Below are 24,590 nucleotides of genomic sequence, written 5' to 3'. Positions count from 1 at the left end.
CTTGGATCTGAAAAGCAGATATGTTTTCTAAGAAGGCTGTTGACTTAAAGGGAGACCTAATGCAAGTGTATATCATATTCTAAGTTGAGGCAACTTAAACTGGGGCTCATATATACAGAGAAGATCACAGAGAGACAAATCTGCTACTTTTCATTCCACTTTTCTAAAATTTGTTTTTTAATTTAGATTGTTCCTTTTTGATCTGTTTTCATCTTTTTCCCAACCTGATGTTTTAGCTGTAGGTGTTGCCAGGCAGTGGTGTTAGCTGCTCAGCACTTTTTGAAACCCAAGCTAGCCTAAAAATAGATGAAAAGGCCTTAGCCTCAAGAACCTATGGTTTGAGCATTTTGAAGTGAAGGAATTGTCAAGGTAAAGTTTTCATGCACAAATTATGTGCGTGAAACTTTCAAGCCTTTAGAACACAGACATGGTCAGAAAATCTTCCAGGATTTCATAATAGAAGGTCATATTCTATTACTAACACAGTCATATATAATATTTCCTTCTAATTATATTTTAGGCTTAGCTTACAATTGAGTGTAGCATATTCTGCTTTTGCAACAACAATCCATTCAGGTTCTGCCTAATAGATAAAGAAGCATGCAACTACTGTAAAATTTTGTCTCATTTACAGGAAATCATGAGAACATCTATGGTAAATGGGAATGTGATTTTTTCAGATTCTGTTTGCATCTGAAAAGCTGGGGAAGGGAAAAAATGATAGTCTGTTGAATGTCTATAGGGAAAAGCTAAGGGTCAGATTCCTTAAAGCTCCTTCCTTGGGAAAATGTCCCCACAAAATGGTCCTAGCAGACTCTCTGTGGATCACATGAGAGTTTGAATTGCCAGGCCCTGTGCCTGCTACAAATAAGAGAAATGTCACTTTCCACATAATGGTACTATGAGAGGACTCACAGACAGTTTTCCTTTCCTACTTCCTCTTCCTGGATTATTTCTACTAGCAGATCAGACTGAAAAAGATAATTTCAAGCTATTTGTTTATCAGGCTTTTGTTCAGTTGTGAATGGGTTTTGATTTTTATGGGAACTTATTTGTAATTATAAAGGTAATTTTCCCTTTTTTAACCTGGCATATTTGAGCGTATGGATTTTCCCATGCTCTCCATAGCAAGTAATCCTTCAAGAACCTAAAACTCTGTCTCTGGTGTCAAATCTCATCAGTTCTGAAGTAGGCTGTTTGTTATTAACATTAGTGTTAGTAGTATTATTTATATAGACTACATTTTAAAAAGTTGACATATTGCCTATTATTTGTCAGATGATGGAAAACACTTACAAAAAGATGCATAGGGATAAGAAAAAAAGCCCAATAACATTGGACTGTGTTAAATCCTTTCTTTCTTTTTTTTCCTATAACTTTCTGCCATGTAGATGAACGCATGAAGCTAACTCACATCCTGGACACAGACTTAAAATCTGCTAGGTTCCTTCCTAAGAGGAGGAAAGGTAAGATAAGGCTAGATTTATGTATTTGTTGTGTGTGAGGTTTTTCTTTCTTGCCATTTCCAAAGAGTAATCATGTGCATAGAAAGCTTGGGTGCTCATGAAATAATCATGAAGAGGCCTGCCCATATTGTGTATATGTTCACCTGAATAAAAATACCCTTCCCAATGCTCTTTTCTAGCACACTGCAGGGAAAAAGAAAAAAAAAAAAAAAAGATGGAAACATGGTTAGCCTCAACTTACTAATAAATTTAACAAGCATGTTTCAACAATTTTTTCCCATGTTAGCTCAGTGCTCTTCATATACTAATATGAGTGTCTGACGAAATGAATCCAATTTGGGAAGACACTAATAAAGTCTTATCTCCTTTGCTGCATAACCAGTTATGTGAGAAAACCATCTTTGGACCAAAAAAAAGAGAAAAAAAGTCATGGTCAGCTGTTTTTCTATGAATCTAGCTGCAGTGGCTGCAGAAATTGTCTGCAGGGGTCCATTCTGCCTTTCAGTGAGATGTTTCCTCATCAGTAAAGCTGATGAAACGACAGTGTGGACTTTCCTCATTTGCTACCATGCAAAGTCAGCCAACTTAGTTTTGACATTTTTCTTTAGCAGTTTAAGATAGACTGATAGTGAACTCAGGCAGATGGCAAATGCATGCAGTTTATTCTGCTTGCTCTGATAGATGGGAAATAACCTCCAACAGCAGTTCAAGCGGATAACTGAGTTTGTAACTTCTCAAAGCACCCCAGATAGGTTTGCAATGGTCTCTGTTGTCTGCCTACACTACGGCAGAGGCAATATGCAATTTGGTGGGTCAAGTTACACTGTCATTTTGGTCTATGGCCTGCGTCATGACCACCTCTGCTTGGCAATTAAGCTGCAGTGTAAAAACCATCTCACTTCTACAGACACTAAAAGCACAGTGTAAGATGTGCTTAGCAACCTACATTTCCATTGCTTTAATTGCAAAGTCCATCTCCTTCTTGCCATATTCCACAGCCTCTCTTGGAGTTTGCATAACGGTGCCATTGGCAATTTTAGACCAAGAAGGGAGCTGGAAGTATGATATTGCACATTGATACCCCTTGGGATATATTAAAAGCAGCCAGCTACACACATGTCTAGAACACTGGACTGGATTCATCCCCAGGACTCTGCCTTCACTGACTGCCAGTGTTTAACAGGTTTCCCTTTTAATGAGATGTAAATGAAGCGCTTTTCTCAAAGCTGAAAGGGTGTTCCATGAAAGCCAGGAAAAAAAGCCATAAAAAATGAGCTCATTACCTTGCCAACTGTTAATATTTTCCATCGTCTGGCTTCTAGCCAGTAAATGGGGTCTAGCAGACAGATCCTCTTCTCGTGCCTGTATAGTCCTATGTCTAATGACTGAGTCCCCACAAACAAGCCAGGGCCATTTATGGTTGTTTTTTAAACATTTTCCATCACTTCAGTAACTGAAGGGGTCTTTCTGTTCTCAAGCGCAGCTTTATATCCCATGTTAATACCTTCAAGGACACATTTTATACAGCAGACACTGAATGTTTCAGAGTTACCATTTTATGCAAGATGCTGGTGTGACTGGACATGGGACAACAGGCGGGTGTACGCACACCAAGCAAGTACCATCCATGGAGGGTCTGGGAAGCCTGAGGACAGATTACGCTATGTAGGTCTATGCAGTCACTGTCACACAAAGACTGGTTTGCTTTTTAAATCCTGGAAGCTTTGAGGTTTAGCAATAGAAAGTATTATCTCAGGTCATGCCCAGGTTTAAACTCTGTGTGAGCTGACTATAGAATTAAACTGGATTTGAAGGAGAACTGTGAAACAAAAAGAATCAATAGTTACTCCATGCATTTGCTACTTGCAAAGTTATTTTAAATATATCCTGTCATCACCGCTCTGAAATGCTATAAATGTAACAGGATTTTCTTGTAAAATTTTATAATATTGCAAATTGTCTCATTTTGCACTCAAATAGATTCAGTTTACAATATAGGTTGTGCTTACAATATTATGAGGTGTGCTTACACCTTACAGCCACATATAAACAAAGCTGTGACTCAACAGGCTAAGACTTTTTAGCCTGGAAACAGATAGGATAGAGATGTGAATGACATAGATATGAATGGCATAGATAAAATGATTCAGGAATCACTTCCTCACAATATGAGCACTGGTGTACACAAAGTGAGTTTATAAATGGCAGGTTCAAAACTCAGAAAGATGTAGTTTTTCACAAATCTGCTTAAACTATAGAATACATGGCCACTGGAAGTTGTGGATACTAAATGCTTACATGGGTTCAAAAAAAGATTACACCAATTCATGAAAGGAAATCCCTGAAAGGCTATTAAACACAAAAAATACGGCCTCTGGCTCAGAAATTCAATGAGCCACAGATTGCTGGAAGCTAGGAGGGACTATGCTAGGGTTTTATTGCCATATGCTTACCCTGCTCTTATCCTCTTCCCTAGGTATCTGCTAATAGCCCTAACTGGAGACAGGATATACTCTAGGAGAACCTTTGATCTGACTCGACATTGGCAATTCTCTGAATATTTTAAAACATATACACAATATAATACAAATTCAGAGAAAACATTCAGCTTTTACATGTTTATCCTGGGAGTACAGGACTAGAAAACAAGCCCATGACAAGTGCTAGGTTACACAGCCTAATTACAGCTCAAATTTGATATTGATAAATGTATGATAAGAGCTGATTAAAAATATATAATCAATTAAATAAGAGCACTATGCTTTATGAAATGAAAGGAATGCTAATACTGTAATACAAAGTTTCCTTTAATCCAAAATGCTCAGCTTTCTTTATGCCTAACCATAGTATGACACGAGCACTGTTTCAGACACAGAGCTCCCTTAAGAGACTTAGTTTTCAGAACTCATCTGGTTTGTCTTTCCAGCAGCATATATCTGCTGCACTGTGTCAACCACACTGGCAGCCAACGGAAATTTACTACAAATTGATCTATGCAGTTCAAAGATCAGGATTTTCATAAATTTTAGTTGGCTGCTAGCACTGTGTGCGCAGCAGAATCTATGCACTAACTAGAGCTGAAGTATGTTTCACTAGATGCTGTATCTGCATGAAGTCCAAAAAGTTTTTGCTTGGCAAGCTACAATCTGCACGGTACAAAGTTACAGGCTTTTTTTCTTTCTTATTGTCTGCAAAACTTGAATAGGTTTCTGAATGCTGAAGTGTTAACAAAAAATTACCAAATCCTTGAAAAGAGTTTTGTTTTTGTTTTCCCCAAAGCACAGCATTCTACATGAATGTAAGCATTCTGTAAACATCTTCTCATTGCATTTAAATGTAAATGTACACTGAAACATCCATTACTTCTGTGGTGCCTATGGAATGTAAAAATTTCCCTTGATATTATTTCTTATATATATTTTGGAATGGATGAACAAGTTTCTGCAGAATTTCAGTATGGTGCAGTAGCTGCCATGGTAAATTTGCTACAATTTTTTACTCATGAATTTAACTTTAATTCCTATTTATATTGCAGATATGAATACAAATACAAGAATATCAGACTACTACTACTGTTCTTCTATGTTTATCTAAAGAAAACTTGTATTTAGCTTTTGCCTAATATTTTCTGCCACTGGAAGACACAGTGGGAATAGTGAGACCTTCAGTCAGCAATAGGTACATTAAGCATCATGTCTAATCTGCCCAAAGTCTAAGCTCTCAAGACATCTTTCTTTTTTTTTTTTTTTTTCCCTCAAGAGCTACTTCTAAATCTTCCTCTGTTTTAGAAAGCTGCACTTGTGGAACTAGGTCAATCATAAATTCACCTATTTAAAGTAGCGCATTCTCCATTTAAAGTGGTTTAACGCTTATTTAAATAGGTTTAGATGCATTCAGTAATTTACCAGAAAAACAAACTGCTTTAAACCAGGGTTAAACTGACTTAAATGCGTTTAACCAGAACAATCTGAAATCAGTTTTGATAAGCCAGTGCAATTTTTTGAAATACAGGCAAGAGCAAAAATTAGAGACTTTTACTTGTGACAGATAGCAGAAATGTACACTCTCAGGCGAAGAGAGGAAATATGTAAATTAAGAAACCAGGAAATATATGATGATGTGTCTTAGTGTATTACTGATGGATTTTCTCTCTATTAAAACTCAGCGTACATATCTTCATCCATGATGGCCTATTCTCTGAAAGTCTTCCTTTCTGCTCTGTTTATGCTGACATAGTTTTTAGTATTCCATCTGAAAGCTTTTCTATATTTAATGGGAATTATGTTTATAATAAAGCATACAGTAAATCCAGGGAAACAAGACTGATGAAAAATATGTAAGGCAATAGTGAGGAGGAAGAACAGATACATCTCAGTCATCAGATCCAAGTGATAGGAACATTCCGTGCTTCATTCCACAGGCAGGTAGCAGTGACTACGACCTGCAAAGACTCTCACAACCCTTTCTCTCTTTCCCTGCCATCATCTGCCAAGATGAAACTCCTGAGCATGGTTACTAGTTAGGAACCCTGCTTTGATGGGTTGGGGCTGCCAAGGAATATCAGGGCATTACAGAAACTCAATCCATTATATGGCCCCTGGTGTTACCAACAGAGCTAGTCAGGATAATCAGCTTCACAGGTTTCTAAAGATGGAGCCAGCTTTCTCTGAACTCACTCTTCAGAAGAGTGCATTGAGGCTTCTCATCTGCCCCTCTCTTAGGTCTGACTTCAGAAATAGTGAAAGGTCTGAGATTCATTCAGCTTTTGACTTTGTCCACTCTTAATTTCCTGAGAAGACTAAGTTGAGATCAGTTCTCATCCTCACCAAGGCTTTACAAGGGATGCAACACAAATCCTCAAAAAACCCAAACACTGCCCCCCAGATCCACCAGCAAGTTTTTCTATAATAGGGGCTATATTTCTGCTCCATCACTTCATAAGCAGCCCCACTATGTAGACTGCATTAAGCAGCTCTTTGATCAAATATTGCCTTCTCTGTTTCTCATAGGAAGTTCTGTCATAGGATCATAGGCTACCTTCAATCACAGGAATGAGGCAAGGAAAGCAAATCTAGTGAGTACTATACATGTTATATGTTTCCTTTTTTTTTGTAATTTCTGTTTTTAGAAGTCCACATATGAAAACTGGCCTACCAAAATTTTTTATGATTTCATTACTATATGCCAGTAACAAGGAAGAGTCGCGAGATAAGTCCTACTGCTAATTGTGCTCCTGTACGAATATACCCTTCATTTTTTTCTGGTAGTAAACTTCTATATTCAGCAGACAATATTTAAAATTTACACAGATTTATTAACATTGACTGCCTGTTGCTCGAAAACAGAGCAAAATAGGGAGAATATAAGTAGAAACAGATATGATTGTGTCTCATGACAGAGAAAGCATCTCATATATAAGACTTTGTGAATATATATGGTACATCATGCTGCAGTAACCTGGAAGGTGGTGGTGGGGAGAGGCTATAGGCTCTGAGGCTTAGCAGCTCCATAATGAAGCAGATCTACCAGAAACCTAGCGCACTACTCATTCCACCACAATCCAATACTTTAACCTGTTATCTGATTGCAGCTCAGAGTGCATTAAAAAATTTCCAAGCTGCAGGTTTAATAATGGCCAGATGAAGACAATATGCGGGAAAGCCTTGTTAAAACCAATAAGAACACTATCTTCAGTTTCAGTGCAGGAGGACAGGGCATAGGAGAGGATTTTTTTCAGCTAGCAGCTAGAAAATTTACAATAGAGGCAGCTCTCCACACCCCATACCACATAGGCTATGACTCTGAATTTCGTCACTGTGATTTGAAACATTTGCAATTGAAAAAATGCTTTGAAATAGATTCTTGTTGTGGATTTTGACAAAACCAGATCTCCAAAGAATTGTTGCTCTCAGCAAAAGGTCAATGTCTTTTCCTGGGTTTAGATCCATCACTCAGTGTCTATAAATTTTTCATTCCAAAAATGAGGTGATTTATATCACCTAAATGGAGTGGAGTCATGGGAATGATGAAATCTCTCCCTCACCTCAAGCCTGACAGAATCAAATTTCTTCCTTTCTGTTTTTCTTTTTTTTTTTTTTTTCCTTCCAGCACTTAAATCCAGAAGCAAATAAATATTTAAAGGTTTTCTTAATAAATGCTGGATTTTTCAAATAGCAACTTATGTCACTTGAGGTTGCTTATTCTCATCTCCTATTTATACTTTTCGCTTTTTATATCTTTAAATACACATATTGTACACATTGTTTTGTACATTTGTCTTGTCATTAGACAAAACTCTGTTCCCTGTGAAATATTTTTCTATGATTTTCCCATCCTTTCTAATTTGCTTTTCCTCCACAGTATCTGACTTTCAATGTTTCTTTACTCCGTCCCTGTCTCCTCACTCCCTCTTCATTTACCATAGTTCTCAAGTGTTGCCATAACTGAGTTTTAAAGGAAGCTGCCTAGCAGTGCAAGGTACTTCATAAGCTGCATGAAGCAAGCATATTGTCCCAGATAATTTACAAAATTAAGGCACTAATCTCATAATGAAGTCTAGACAAGCAGACCATAAGGGAAACAGGACTTGCTCTAAGTGAAATGGCCTGCTCTCATAGAATGCCTTGAAAAGTGGGTGTCAGGTAATAACAAGCAACGCACAAAAGATAAGTGGAGGAAGGCTACAGGTCAATGTATACAAACCTTTTGTTCAAAGCATTTGAACACTGCTTCCTCTCTACCTTGCAGAAAAGCCTTATTCTCCTCCAGCATAACCCTCCCCTGCATAGCTTGACTAGAGTTAGGATACCAGCTGTATTCTGCTTACAAGGCATTCTTAAAACAAAGGAATACCTAGTTTCAGAGAGCCTGCTAGTGTTAATTGTGTGACAGAAGGTTTTCTTCTGAGTGACAGGCCCATTAGTCTTTACTCCTACAAGAGTCTTATTCAGCTTTCAGAGTGAGGGAGGAGCCAAAGGATAGACCTCTTCCCCAGAGCATGATTGATAAGAGCAGTCTGTGATCCATGAAAACATACCCCTGGAGCAAGAACAAAGGGAAGCAGCACTGAACTGCAGAGATGACGCATTTCTATTGGAACTGTCCTTTCAGTCTAGGACATTATTAAAACCAAGCAAAACATAATAAAATCAAGCAAGCGTGATAAGGAAATAAAAAAAAATCTGCAATATAATTGCAGTTAACCAGTCAATATAAAGCAACTTAGGAATAACCATACTCAGAATACTGGCTCTATATATATTTCCTTATATTTTTCTTTGTTTCGTATTCATCCAATGGAAAAAATTAGCAATGAAAATTATTTTTAAAAAGGACAATAGTTTATTAAAGCATTTCAAGAAGTTGTTTTTCTCCTCTGAAGTAGAGGTATGCAAATTGTTTTCATTAGCAGAACAGTACATGGTGGAAAATGAGGCTAGTTCTTTTCAAGAGGATCTTAGATTGACATTTTTTCTGCTAAATAACCAAGCTGGTCTGTTTTTTCAAATCACTCTGGAATAATAGAATAGGAATCAGAGATAATCAGCCCTTTGGGGCTAGATTTAATTTAAAAATAAAGATAAAAAATCTATCACCAAAGCTCTCTGCTCTTCTACTGGATATCTAACTACACTACATGAAGACGACTATCGAAGCACTACTGCAGCAATGAACCTTAAAAAAATGACACTCACCTGGGAAAAATGACTCATGACTAAGATCATATTTATATTTTTCAACCTTCTGCCTTTCAGTGCTCTGAGACTGAGCTCAAGATGATAGGGAGCCTAAGCGAGCTGTAACTCTTTTCTTCCTGTCAATCCCAAATGGCATGCTTGTCTTCTTTTTCCACCTGGAAATTTTGTCCAGTCACAAAAAAAAAAAATGTGGACATTTCTTCAGGATTCCTAGATGCAAGCTAACGCAGTAAGATCATCAGCAGAATTTGCCCTGTCTGATATCTGGAAGTCATAGACAAATGGCAACACTGCATATACAGATCAACTGCATGTACATTGCTATTTCTAGGGTTACAACACAAGCCTTTTGTTTAGACAAAGGCTATAACATAATGCTATATATCACCTCATGATCCATGCTACACATCAATAACCAAACTAGGAGTCACCAGAATTCTACAGCAAACTTTTGTTGGTAAGATATTGATCATAATTTTCATTTATGTTGCAAAAATTTTGCAGTCGTAAACTCTCCTTCATTTTCTGTATTGACTGCATTCCATTCTAACAGGAATATATATTCCTCAGAAAAGTATATATGGACACACCAAAGTACATAGCTTATTAAATCGGCAAAACAAATTTCCATAATACCTATTAACCCTACATGATATTGATAGCAAAACATTTTCTTATAGGTCAGCGCTCTAATATTTATAAAAGGATATTTTTAGTGATAGTATCATTTTACCCTCACTTGAATTTTTCTTTCAAAATATCTTAAAATTCATTTATATGAGAAATAGCTTTTGGCAGCTGTTCTACAAAACTCAACCATAAAAAGTCATATAACAGTGCCCTTATGCGCTCTGAAAATTATTTAAACTAAAGTAGAAGGAGATAGCCAGAAAGTTGCACATTTTCATAGAGACTAAAAGTATCCATATGTTGAACTGCTCCAAAAGAACTATCAAATCTTAAATTGACACTTTGCCTTAAATGTACACATGCCTGCAGATTTTCCTGAGTGCTTGAAGTAAAAGCTCAAAAAACACAGAACATTATGTGCTGGGTTAGTCTCCCACTGAGGCCCATATAAACTACATCTTAATTTAGCCTCACAATACTGTTACTGTCTATGTACCTGAACTGCACAAACAGAAGATTCCCACTGATATTTCTCTGAGCTGAGCTCAGAGAAGAGCACAAATATATGAGCAGTGTAATACCACAGATTTTGCCCCAGCAAGAGTATAGGTCTTGGTCCACATAAAATAAGCTCCTTAAATCCATTCTTCTAGTAAAGGTCTTCACAACGCAGATGACTGCTCATTTGCTTCACTGAGCCCACCATGGTGGAAGTATTGCACCATTAGGACAGTTACAATACCCTATTTATACTGCTGAAATATTAACTTAAAGCTTTGTTATAAACACCAGCCTAAAAATACTTTCAAAAGAAAAAGCTCTGAATTCGATTTAGAAGATCTCAGGTGAGAAAGGGCAAGGAATAGAATTAAATAAAGCCCCTAATTCTTCACAAATTAGGTGTAACATCCAGATACAACAGTTTTGTACTTCTTATTTGTCATCTTTATCTTCTTTCGTGCATTAGTAAATGCATTATTTCCTTTTTTTGTTTGTTTGTTTTCTAAGGAGACTCTCTCCAATTCCATATAACTGACTTTGAGAGATCTACTGGGACAACCAAAGATATTCTCCTCAGCAGGAGCCACTTGGAACCAAAACCTGTCAAAACACCAAAGCAGTGAATGCAGGATATGTCTACACAAAACCTCTTCTTGGATGCTGTTCTGCAGAGACAAAAAAGCTAACTTTGAATTAGGTTTCTTAGATACTGGCAGTTTAATGGAATTTAGCCACATGAACCTGGAGCTCAGCAAGGGCCAGTGGATAGTTCTGAGAAGAGTATCTTTATTCTAAATTCAGTAAATTTTAGGTATGTCTACTGCACTACACTGTCACTAATGCGACTGTGGGAATTGTACAACTTAAGTAATGAATTAACAGTTCCAAAAGAAGTTCTATAGTTACTGGGAAACACTAAATGTCTTCTTGGAATGACATTTTTAAGAACTTGATTTTGAACTCCATCATGGCATCACCATAAAGAAAAAACAAGACGACTACATTTTATGTAGATAGGCATCCCCTGCACTAGTCAGTATTCTCAGTTGTTCTTAACCTCTCTCATAAAATCACTGCTAATAAATATTCAATTTTCCCTAAGCTTAAATTAATTTTATATGTCAAACAAAGTTCAAAATGAGAGTACTTTATGTAAACAATTAACAGTTCAGTGGTTGAATGAACACAAAGGTTCCTAACAGAATTCAATGCTTTTCAAAAGAGAAACACCTCTTCACACTGTAGCTTACATTTAGAAACTTTTCTGCTGAAGATTCCTAATAGATCCATCAACTGCAAATATTTCTAAAGCACTGTGAGAAAACTATATGCCTTTCAGGACAGGGAAACACTGAAATAGTTCTGTTAGCTGAAAATTCATGACACACTTTAATTAATTTTATTTATTTTGTTTAAACTGAAATCTTCTCTTACCATCATGGTTAGGATTTCCCAAAGTCCATGGCTCATCTGAGTCAAAATGAGTGTCTCCCCCAATTCCTGGCCCAGGAAAATATGCATGGGCCAAAAATCCTCCCTCCCCATCAAAGGGAGAACTGTCTCCATGAAAACCTGATGCAAAAATGATTGTAATATCCACGTCTCTCTTGCCATTTTCTAATTCAATGTAAGGAACTTCTTCAAAGGTCAAAGGAGTTACATTCTGCCACACATCGAAGGCACGGCGAATGGCTTTACGAGTTTCAGCATCACCTACTTTTGGAGTGACGTTCTTTATGCTGAAAGAAACAGAGAACCATTAAATAGATTAAATCTGACAGAATGGTCAATAACATTGCTCTCATCCATTCTTCCCTCATTATTAAAAGCACTATGTTTTTAATAAGCAGCACTTGTAAGGCATTATATCCTTAAAGAAAAATATTTCTAAATAAGCACGTAAGAAATTATTGTGTTAATCTCTGCAATCTTTTATGCTAAAAGTCATTACAGGTTAGCTAATTGATTCACAGCAGTACAAAAAATTTGTTTTTAGAACATTAAAAATATTTAAAATTAAAAATTCTTAACAGTGGGATAAGCGGATTAATCAACCACTGACTGTTTACCTCTTGGACCACAATTAGAATTGATCACAGCAATAGAACTGCTTGTCATTTCTGATCAAAAGCTGAAAATGTTTCCAGTTAAATAAAATTTTAACTTCTTAGTGAGTCCATTAACAGTAGCAGAGCTCCATACCGTGACCACCAACCAGTGCTTACAAAGCCTTAAAACCAGTTCTTGTTACATTTGCAACTAGATAGATAATTCCGTATCAGAAACAAAGCCTTTCTAGTTCATAACAGACTAAGATTTCCTTTTATGATCTGATTACATCTATTTATCTGGCATAAAACTGTAGAATTCATCAGAAATATCATTTGATAGAAGACATGGAACAATGATGTGCATTCCAAAATGCATATTGAGACAGAACATTTCAGTCTCCAATACTTCTTCAATGACACACACAAGAGTAGTGCAGAGAAATGCCAGAATTATGTCTAACTTCAGAGTTACAGTTGCTAGTAAATTGTAGTGGAATCACTGCAAAAAAAAAAAAAAAAAAAATCATATGGCTAGCCAAAACTCCATTATTTTTCTGTGCGTCTGTATTGAAATTGCTTCATTTGGATGCACTTTTGATGATTTGACATGTGCTTGACTGAATGCACAAGTTTCAGAAGTAACACTGCCCTCCAATACATGTAAGATTATGTAAGATTTATGTAAGTTTACACAGCATGATGTGTAAATGGAGAACAAAAATATTTTCATGAATAAACTTGAAATGATTCATGTGTTTGGAGTATTAAATGTGTTTGATAAGACAGTAATGTGGGTTTATGTAAATGGAAATTTTATAGATTCAATTTTACGTATGTATTATTGTGCTCATAGGCTCATGCAAAAAACAGAAATTTATTTTGACTTATACTTAATTACTCTTGTAATTAGGAGTCCAATAACGTGGGTCTCACCAAAGCATAATTTCTTTTTAGATAGCATAGATACCTCCAGGAAGGTACCAGGCCAGATTAGAAGAGAGTATACAGTAGAGAATCCACCACTTCTCTTGATCTTTTGTTCCAAAGATGACTTAACCCATCATTACATAGTTGTGCCTATTTCCATATTTGAGTTTGTCTGGCTTGTAACATTGGTTCTTGTTGTGACTTTCTCCTTTAGATTCAGGAGCTTTTATAATGTATCATTTTTTCTCCCTCAAAAAGGTATATCTGCACTGCAGAGTAGTTAACTTTTTGTTGTCTCCTTGAGTTTAAAAGTTTGAACTCTTTAAATCTCTCACTATAAGACAGTCTTTCAAGCCCATGAAATATTTTCTGTGCTTCTTCTTGCACTCTCTCCAATTTTTGATGTCCCTTTAAAACTGAATGTATCAGAATTACAAAGCACTGCTGTATTATCTCACTGTTGGAGAGGAAAAGCCCTCTGATCTGCAGGCCTGTCCTTATCCTATATGATGCAAACATCAAGTGATTCAAATTGCTTTACATGATGCCCTTCCCCCATAAATATGTACCTCTGTAGACTTATGATCAATGTTGTGCTGATTTTCAGGTGACTGAAAAACTACTGGATGCACTGGACCTAGTATCAATCTCTGCAGAACCCCGTGCTAAAAACTCCCTCCTCTGGGAATTACTTTCTAAAGATGTCTCGGCTAGCAAGGTCTTAAGCTACCAACCCTGTGCCTTTTGAGAATGTATAGTTTTTAAAAACCAGAATGTCATGTGGCACTGAGTCAAAATACTTCACACAAACACATACACACTGCCTTTACAAGAAACTTCATGATGGTTAATTTGCTCCTATGCTAAGACCACCACTTATAATGCTGACAAACTTTCTCTTAGTCTAATCTTGCGGTGTGCTCTGTAAAGGATCAGTTAGTTCTCTTACTTGCTACAACATACGATGATTATAGCAAGTGAATCAACAGGCTTTTATACAAAATAGGACATGGCTAACAAAACTGATTTCATTTTTGAAGTAGTTAGAAGTTCAACTGCCAGGTACAATTTATTATTGTTTTTTTGTTTTTGTATTTAGGAATCTCAGTAAAGGATCAAACCCACACTTTGCTTGGGGTTATATAAACATAACAAAAGATGTTCCCTTGCTCTTCTACATGGCGTGAGGAAATGGAGGGATAAAAACAAATCGGAGATTTGAATTTATGGAAAATAATTACTTGGTCTAAGAGGATTTGACTCATATTTTGAACTTTATCACTTTACATTTTCACACTGTTCAGTGCACAGAATCAACTTTTTGTCATAGATTAAAAATGCAAAATTGAGCCACTGTGCTAGTTTCACACATATTAACTGAGGCTGATTACCTCAGATGGGAGACCCTTTCCAGAGGCTTCAGCTATAGAGTTACTGTTGAAATAGCACTCTAAGTCCCAAGATTCAAAGAAAATTAAAAAAAAAGGATTTTTCAAAGCATACACTCTATATTAGAACAAGATAGATTTTTAGCTTTCAAAACAGCCTTCTGGAGAAAGTGAGGTTACACTAAGAAATGTTGCTTCTAAAATAAATGAAATAAATCACTAGTTATTCCAATAAAAGAATATTTCTAGAAATAATTTTTAACAATTATGGTCATCTGGGAGACTGACAAATGATTGTTCGTTTTAATACAAGCCATGATCAGTTCTAAAAAGACAATTTCTAGTCTTATTTTTATCACTAGTTTTGAAATTGTCCAGCTGAGAGCCTGGCTTAAAATATTTCACCAGTGTAGACAGGTAAAGCCCAAATAATTTTACATTTTTCACAGTGTTGACCACATAACCTCCAAAGGGCAAGTATAGTAATAAGATTAATGCATACAATATATTAACTCTATCAGAGATTCTCTCTTAAAATCTTCAGTTTGGATATATCACTGCAGTAGCAAATTAAATTCCTATGCACCCCCTTTTCCTGCTATATATTACTCTATATCTTAAAGCCATCACTCACCTGAAATAGTGGTAACTGTCACCAGTATTGTATGAGGAGGAACTAAAAATCTTACACTCAATGTGTCCAGATAATAAGGCTCAAGTAAAAATAAGTGTGAGACATGGCAGCTGAGAATCTCTCCTATTATATGGCAGCAGCATAGCAAGACAAAAGTCATCATAATATGAAAACAATATGCCCTAAGTATTGTTTTCCTAACCTTTGTGTCCAGTGATGATTCCACAGAAAAAATAGCAAGAAGGGAGAAATCTCAAATGCTGACCTTGAGCAGATTTGCAATGGGAACCTTGTAAAGGACCTGAAAAATGTACTCATCAGGCTTAGCAATGCAAACGTTTTTTAGTGAAGAGAAGATGATCTGCAAGATGAAATATTTACTTCATAATTTTTTACAAACGAGTAAACTGAGCACCACTTTGTGTGAGTTCTTAAAGCCTCTATTCTTGGATGATCACAGCCATGTATCCTCTGAATACAGTATTTTGTGATTATTGTTGTTATTTGATGCAATGCTGTTTTCAAACTGGTAGCTGCTTTAGGCATCAGAGCTTTTAAATCCATATCTTTTGCACAAGAAAGAATAACATTGCAACAGTGATATGTGCTTTTAACACTGATGTACTATTTCTACAGATGCCTGAAGGGTCTGACTAACTAAACTTTTGGAGACTCTTCGTCTGAAATTCTGAGTCCTGTTATTTTAGAAAAGCTCTGGGTTTTCCTTCTCCTTCTCCTCCTCCCTCAAAATATCCTCCAAAAAAATTCTGCATCTTTCAATGATAGTCATTTGGCTGCAACAGCTTTAGGAACCTTATAAGGCTTTCAGATATACCTCACTTGGCTGTTTGGAATCAATCATCTGAAATTTAAATACAGTATATTAAATAATATATATTTGCCTCTATATTTCGGTATTTCTTTTTTCTTCCTGAGTTGTCAATAGAACAACATCTTTTTATTTTTCACATAATTTTTCACATAAATTGCTATCATCCTTTATATAAAGGTAACTTTTCTGACCCAATCTAAACCCAAGAGGTAGTTCAGCAAAGGCTGGGCAAAATTTGATATGTATTTGTATAAAGCTTAGCATTGATCTCACATCTTAGCAGTAATGGTCTTCACAAGAATTGTAATAACTCAGTAATAACTTTTTCACAGTCTGTAGGCTTTGATACTTCTGTTCTCCACTGCATATAATAAATACTGTTTTTAAATGGGTTCTATGATCACTTGTGCATTAAAGCCAGGGTACTGGATTAATAATGTCTTACTACACTGTTGTGCTGATTAAACAGGATACTAACGGGTGCTCTCAGAATTACTATGTAATTATAACAATGCAAGAAGGCATTTTTATTTTTCTAGAAGATAGATAAATATATCAATTTAATATAAATGGAGAGAATATTTCTATGATGTCATTTCCCTCAACCATTCCAAGATTTTCTTGGAGAAAAGTCACAAATGAGAATGCCTCTTCTAAACAAAGAAAGGACACAGAAGATAAAAGAGCAGAAAATTCAACTGAATGGGTAAAAAGTCAGCAATCTAGCTGAAGTAATCAGTGAATTCTAGATCTATACTTCATATGAGATGGTTAAGATAAAATGAAATGAAACACAGCTTAAATCTGAATAGCGTGTTAAAACCTTACCTTCCCATTGCCATTGCTGTCAATCAAAACTAAACTGAACTGAACTGAAGTTTTTCCTTTTTTTTTTTTTTTTTTTTTTTTTTTTTTTTTTTTGTCTCACTGTTACTTTTATTGAAATGAATGCATTACCTCTGGTCAAAGGTATATTTCATTTTGTGCCACCATTTCCCTAGAGATACCTCCCACAAAGTTACTTCATTAATTTCTCACTGGTTTGGGCTGTCTTAGCTTAAACTTCTTCCTAGTCTCATTTTGCTAACTCTTTGCAGCTGTAACCTATAAACTTTTTTCATGTAAAATGTGCTCTTTGTTCATACAGCTACTGCTCCAGCTGATTAAACCCAAGTCAGAGATATTGCTTTTGATTTTCTTCTTCTATGGCCACATTAAAAGTCAGCCTACTGTTGCCGTGTTGGACAGAAACTATAATTCTCTTGCCTCTTCTGTTTCAGGGATAATATTCTCTCTGTAATTCATTAAAAGGAGCTGAAAAGTGACAAAGATGGGATTTCCAAGACACAAAAGCAAAAATACTTCACAGAAAGTGAATTTTTACAGATAATATGTTCTAAGGATCCCAATGTCATAGCATCCTATTTAATTTAAAACACATAAAATGCAAGACAAGAACTTCGAAACAATAACATATCGATGCTCAAATATGCTATTATTTCAAGATTGCTGAAGTAGGTAATTGTTAAAGAAAAAAGAACTGATACGCTACAGTGAAGGTAAATTTTAAATGAAAAAAGTTGACACTAAAAATACCTATGGTGAAGAACATTTTTTTATTAATTATACTATGGAAGAGTGTAGCCAATCAGCGTAATTGTCTGTTAAGCAGGGATCCTCTCTCACAAATGCAGTTATCTGGACTTTTTTTCATTGCATAAAGTTTAGAATCAGCATGATGTAATTTAATCACCTTTTATTAGGTATATTTTACATGCCCTTCTGCCATCCAGGGGTTAGAAATGCTGAGGCATATAACACTGTAAATATTGTTCTTTAAAAAAAGGAAAGCATCACTAACACTGCAAATATTGTTCTTTAGAAAAAGAAAAGCATCACTCTTATTAAATTACATTTTGGGAAAGCACCAAGCTTTAACGAAGGGGGAAATATGCTTAAATCAGCACTCAAGGACCTGAAGTACTCAATTTTATTCAGATTCCTAAACAGTACCTATCACAGCATTAGAGAAAATTAGGTGGACAGAGGAAACTTTCCCAAGTATCATAAGGTTGACCAGAAGTGCAATTTTTATGGTATTCTGATAAAAAGCTTTCAGGAGATGCAGCTAAAATGGCATAAGAGTGCTTTTCAGATCCATAGTTAAAGATCTCATTCTACACCCATGCTTACTACTGAAAGCTAATACTTGTTATCAGGAATCCCTGACATCATCTCTGTTCTGTTAGTTCTTAGGGGTTGAAACCCTATGGTAGTCTAACAGTTTATCAGAACTTTGTAGCAGAAAACAATTAGTATCTCTAGTATAAATCCCTATTTTTCTGGAGTTTACAGCTGCAGCAGATCATCAGAGCTCTAGCAAAACGTGTAAGTAGGAATGATAAGAACTCATAAGAGGGTCATTCTGAAAGCACTTGCCTGAAGAGAACCCTAAACACTTCTTCATGCCACTCAGAATGTTTTCCACATACAGAGATATCATTTCTCAGTGCATTTCCTATGCTACCATGTTCTCTGTGATATAGAGGACCTATTAACTTGAAAATTTATTCCTGACTTTAAAGTAGGGTAAGACTCTAGAGTCTTTAGCAAGCACATAGGTATTTCTGCTAGCTTAATGTCTCATAGGCCTCATGTGTCCATATGGAAAGCAAATGGTAATGAGGTGTAGCCCAGTCCTGTAATTGCTTCTAGCATGTTTCAAAATATGTTACTTAGCTATAAATCAGTACAACTGAATTAAAACGTGGAATATTGATTCCATATTGAAGAATGGTTTTCAGAGGTTTCAGTTATTCATAAATTGGTTGAAGTTAGAATTCTCTCAGCATCTCTGAAAAATTAGACATTCATTATTTCCCCTTATTTCTGCTTTTCATTTTTCATGAAAGAGAATAGTCTTGTGTCTTGAGGCTGAAATATTGACATATCTTTCAAAAATAATGCAAAGTGCATGTCATCGTAATGCAAAGCTTAAGCCATCATTTCAGGATTGGCAGAGAAGGCCTCTTTCATTCAAGTACAAACTATTGCCATGGAAATTCAGCATAAACTGACTGTAGCAGCTATGATCACTAAACTGTGTAATTCCTCAATTTAGCAAATTTTCCCTAAGTATTCCTCCATGGTAGCACTTTTACAATATTTTTTAAAAAATCCAATTTGTTGCTGCTTTGAATCAACAAAGTGTCAGTCTAAGTATTTTCTTAATTCAGTATTTTCTTACTTTTCAAGGTGTCTTTAAAACATCCAGGGAAAATGATCTTTTCATATTCCACACACTGTGGGTCACTAAGACCATAGAAATGATGTAGTCTATTGTTAACAAGCCAAATAGGACCTTTCATTGCATACTGGAGCTCCCAACTAGTATTAATTAATCTAACTGGAAAGCATAGAGTTAAACATGTCCCAGTTTTTCCTCTTCCATTGCTCTGAAGTCAAGGATGTATCCAGGTGGTTCAGAAAGGAAGGAGACATTAATCTAGTGCTTGACCCAGTGCCCACAGAAGTCAAGAAAAAGATTCAATTAATTCTAATTGGTTTGGGATGAAGACCTTGACCATCTACAGTTAAGTTTACCCTAAAAATTAAATGAACATTGCATATTGCTGAAAAATGATTTTTTTCCCTTAAAGCAGCAAAATAGAGGTGCAGGATAGCTTTTAAACTATTATTTTATTTTAAAACATTATAAGCTTTTAGCAATGGGCTTAGTTCAAGACAAAGATTGGCTTTACAGAAAACACTCTCCAGTTTTATTTGTGAAGCTGTTCTGCAGACTGAATAATCTGAAAGTTGATCAATGACTGACTCTTAGGGCTAGAGTTAAAATTAAGAATAGTATGCCCAGACTTTTGATGAGGCAGACTTTACACTCAACAATTCTCTTTCTAAAACAAAAGCATATAGCATTCACATTCTATTTTACAAAGCTGATTGCTTTATTATTATTGACTCACATTCCTGCTCCTTCTTTAAAAAATTGAATGATTTACTTCCCTAGCAAAAGAGAAGGTGGTTATTTTTTGAGAGTGACTCATAAATGTCTTTGTAAACATCTCCTTAAAAAAAAAAAAGTAAACAATCCCTTAATAGGTTCCATAGATCTCCTCTCCGACTATATATTATTCAGCCAGAGATTGTTGTGTAGCCTGATACAGTCTGAAACATGAAGGGAGCATCAAGACGGTTTCATAAAGATCCTTCTAGTTTGTCCTGCAGAGGAGCTATAATTTTCATATACTCTAGATGTTCTCCTTTACTCCTATACTCCTCTAGCTAGCAAAAAGTCTCCAAAAATATCATTCCCTGATCAGTTTCTGCTTCTCTCTTGGTGAAAGTCATATTAATATAAGGCGTAAGTACAAGTAATCATGCTTACAAGGTATACAGGCATGAACTGTGCACAGCAGAATATATAGCAAGTAAAATTGCCATGTAACTTCATTAGAAACAGAACTTCTAACAACCACCCTATTCACCAATTCATAGAAGTGAAAAGCTACATTCTCTGAAGGAGATAAGGTATAACTAATGTAACACCATACTCTATGCAGAGTTACTCATAAAACACTATATTAACATTCCAAACACTGGAAATTTGTATCCAGTTGATATTGTCTGCACACTGCTTTCTAGGAGTAATTATTATCAAAGTAAAAAATGCAATATGTGGCCAAAAAGCACATAATTATCATTATAAATGATCATGGTAAATCATTTGTGTGAAGCTGCATCTTGAAATCTTGTGAAACTCTTTCAACTTTAAAAAATGCAATTTGAAAATATGGAAATTTAAAAAAAATAGGATGAAAGTCCTATTTCTTAAATAAGATGCATGTGTATCTGTTTTGATCCTCTTATTCATGATTAAAGGGACAAAGCAAGAGGAAAAATATTCTGAGAAACATTGATGCATTTACATTTAACAGGTGCCAGGAGCAATTCTTGGGAACAAAATAACAGCGACAGACAGAAAATACTACAGTAAAATGTATAAAGTAGACATAGTTTAAAATGTATATGTGATCTCTATTCTGTTTTACCATTAGTAATATCTTGATATTTTGCTTAAAGTGATAAATATTTCATTTAAATACAACATCTGATGACATACTCTAGGACCAAGTAGCCAGACTGTAAGTAAATGGTAAATCTACCTTTTGATCCAAGGATTCCTCTCAGCCATGGAATTGCATGTGTAGAAAAGTGATGTATACGATGAATAAACCAACATGTGTGGATGTCAAAGAGCCCATCAAAAGTTTATATATTTACAGCATTATATTAAGTATTTTATTAATTAGCAACTAAGAAGCTAATTTGAAAAGTATTTCCTGTTACCCTCACTCTGATCCAATTAAAATCAATGGCAAAATATCACCAAATATTTTAGGGAAAAAAAAAATCACTGCTGTTGAGGTCCACGTTCTGCTCAGCTTTGTTGGTTTCCTCTTAACATAATGGTAATGCCCATGAAATACAATTTGCTGCTATTATCCTTCTAGTTCAGAAAAGTGGGCGAGTGCGGTCCTATGATAAGATGATTGTGATGGATGGCATCTGCTTTGTTGTTTGTTCTATGCTTCTGTTATGTTCTTTTGAGATGTGGGTGAGGTGGCAGACACTGAAGTGAGGGAGAAATTGTTCTTTTTGGGGGGGAATTACTAAGCTTGCTTGGGATGGGGGTGGTTCAGACTACTAGGTCTGACTAGACAGGAAGGCACAGAATGGAGCTGGATACCTAAAGGTTATTAAGAGACTGAGAAGTGGTACTGAGAAAAATGGAGTAGACATGCAATACCAGAGATATGACCAAAAGTTTGTGTAATAAAGCAACTTAAGAAGTCATTCAGTTAACTGGAATTAAGCCTGTAAGCAAGTAACCACTGGGAAGGACAAAGCAGGTGGGGAGAAGTATGTAAGATTTTTTTTTTTTTTTATCCTTTGTCGCTTTCAATTTTCCATATGCTGAAAGTTTAATACTGTATTGTTTACTCTAATAAAATTTGGCTTTTGTAGTTGAAATACCTTTTGGTCTGTAGACTGCTACAGAAAATTTATAGGCTGATTCACCTCAAAGCTCCGGTCAATTGGAGGTCTTGTCACAGTGAAAGAACAAACATTTTGCAAGAAGGAAGGCATGAAGTAAAGAATGTCTATAAATTCTTCAAAGTGAGAAAGATTAGTTGCTTAGGCTTAGATTAGGCTTAATACTTGGCACTCTCATTTAATATTATGACTAATGCCTTGGGTGACAGTACATGAAAATATACAAGTGGTCAGATTTACACTGTTTTTTGATGTAGAGAATCAGACTCCATACAAATAAGGGAGGAAATACACATATATCTGAACATACCTTTGCATGCGTAGTCACACTTATGCACATACGTGATATTTAAATTTTAAAATGCAGATAAAAGTAAAATGCAGATAAAAGTAAAATGCTGTAAGTGGACATTCTTATTCTGACCAACTATGTACCACACCTGCATTAACAGTAAGGCATGTTCAAGGTCTTTAAAAAAAAAAAAAAACTCCTTAAAACATCAGTGATAGCATTGATATAGAGTAACTAATAAAATTATCTCTGCATTGTGGTATGAAGAACAGTACAGGGAAAAATCAGTTTTGACAGAGTAGGCGACACACCATGTAAACTACATGCCAGACTTATGCCAGAATTGCCAGCAATAACAGGCGTTCAGCCCCCTACATGTCCCTATGCCCATCATCATGTAGGCAGGCAATGGTCGGGTCAGTGACTCACCAATGGCAATCAATCAAACTCATTTGTACGTTGAAATAGACCTGTAGGCACCTGCATTTTGCAGAGCGTGACTCCCTTCAATGGTCTATTTTACATATTTAAAGTAGAGACCTCAGTTTCAGTACACTACTACTTTCAGAGCAATGTTCCCTACCATACCACTACCAGGAGGGTTGAAAGGTAGGGTTAAGAACATATTGCGGGTTAATTTGATGCTGAAAGTTTCAAAGAACTTAGTGTTTACTAAACATATGCAATTTCAATCCAATACAATCATTTGCTTCTTATGTAATATATAAGTACATATGCCAGAGTTATTCAAATTTGTATTTTTATACCACACATTAATAGAAAACTTTTTGAAATGATGACAAATATTTCAAAAATTTATATTTACTTTTAATAAATACTCAGTGCTACGACTGAGTTATAACCATACCACTGAGTTATAAAGCTATATTAATATTTTTGGTACCTGTAAGTGATATGTTTGTGTTGCCACTTCTGTCCTGTTAATGCATATCGTTTCCGACGAATGTTAAATTTGGAGCTACCTCTTGTTTGGTCAGGAACACCACATCGAGGCTTCTTCATCCAGCTGCAAAAACCAGTACCACATAGTTAAAGCAACATGGAAGACAAATCATACCACTGTACTCAAATAAGAAGAATATCAGCATTTTTTGGAATTTACACTAGTATCAAATTTGTGCTTACACACAATAATGACTAGGAACAGCCATCTTGTCACAGGCTTTGGATGCATATTTTGTGGAGTTTCATTGCCTCCCATGACACTCAGAAACAAATTCATTTGCTGTTACTTGTCCTAGTTTTCTACTGCTACAAACTCTGAACAAAGACTTCACAACTGGACAAGTCTTTAAGCATTCATAATTTATTCTGATTCTTTCAAGGTAATTATGATCTGTATTACTGGCTTACCTACTGAAGGTGAAGTTAAAAAAATATATAAGAAGACTTACTCAAATCACTAGGTCCTGAATTTTGTTTTTTCATCCTGCGATTCTTCTTTGTTGTTTCATTGTCATTATATTTAAACAAGCCTCAAGTTATTTTAATTAGATAGCCCAGTCATCTGACAGAAAATATTTTTTTAATTCAAAATATTGAGAATGCTAATATTATAATACTATTAATCTCTTCATTAAATGCTTTTACTGTCTTACTATCTTTCAATACAATGAAAAGTATCAGCTCTAATCACAACTGTAAGCTCTGAATGGAGTTATCTAACTCAAGAATTCTGCCTAAGAATATTTAATGCATTGCATAGAATCAAATTGAAAAGGTCTAAATCCTCAACAAAAAATGGACATTGCAGCAGCACCTGGCTTTCCAGAGAAGTCTTTAATTTTTACAATGGCCTTTAATTTTTTGTTGTAATCCAATATGTGAAATATTTCAAATTTGTCAGTATTCCAAATATGTCAAAGTTAGGATGATACCTAATTCCAAAGCACAAGTTCAATGTCCATATCACTGAGTGAAGAGTTTCTCAGTTGAAGTGTAAGGGGCTATTTATTTTGAGTGAATGTACCAAAATTCAGCTGAAATCCTTATTATATAAGAAAGACGGATAGTTGCAGAACAATTATCCATTGCTGTCAGGAAGATAGTAAGACTAAAGATGTTTGTCATGTAAGT

The 24,590-nt window shown here is 35.5% G+C and overlaps 1 protein-coding gene across 2 annotated transcripts in view; it reads right to left on the bottom strand.

The window, feature by feature from the left end:
* The window catches only part of MMP16 (matrix metallopeptidase 16), a 190,955-nt gene that overhangs the window by 70,650 nt on the left and 95,715 nt on the right, over positions 1 to 24,590 (bottom strand). For both annotated transcript variants that reach the window (XM_026099840.2, XM_064507778.1), the window contains 2 exons: positions 23,398 to 23,520; positions 11,729 to 12,033 (listed from right to left, as the gene is read on the bottom strand). In XM_026099840.2, the coding sequence (XP_025955625.2) occupies positions 11,729 to 12,033; positions 23,398 to 23,520 (428 nt within the window). The remainder of the gene's footprint in view (positions 1 to 11,728; positions 12,034 to 23,397; positions 23,521 to 24,590) is intronic.

This window comes from Dromaius novaehollandiae, chromosome 2, assembly GCF_036370855.1.
Source record: "Dromaius novaehollandiae isolate bDroNov1 chromosome 2, bDroNov1.hap1, whole genome shotgun sequence".
NCBI lineage: Eukaryota > Metazoa > Chordata > Aves > Casuariiformes > Dromaiidae > Dromaius > Dromaius novaehollandiae.
This window is presented reverse-complemented; position numbering and strand designations above follow the sequence as displayed.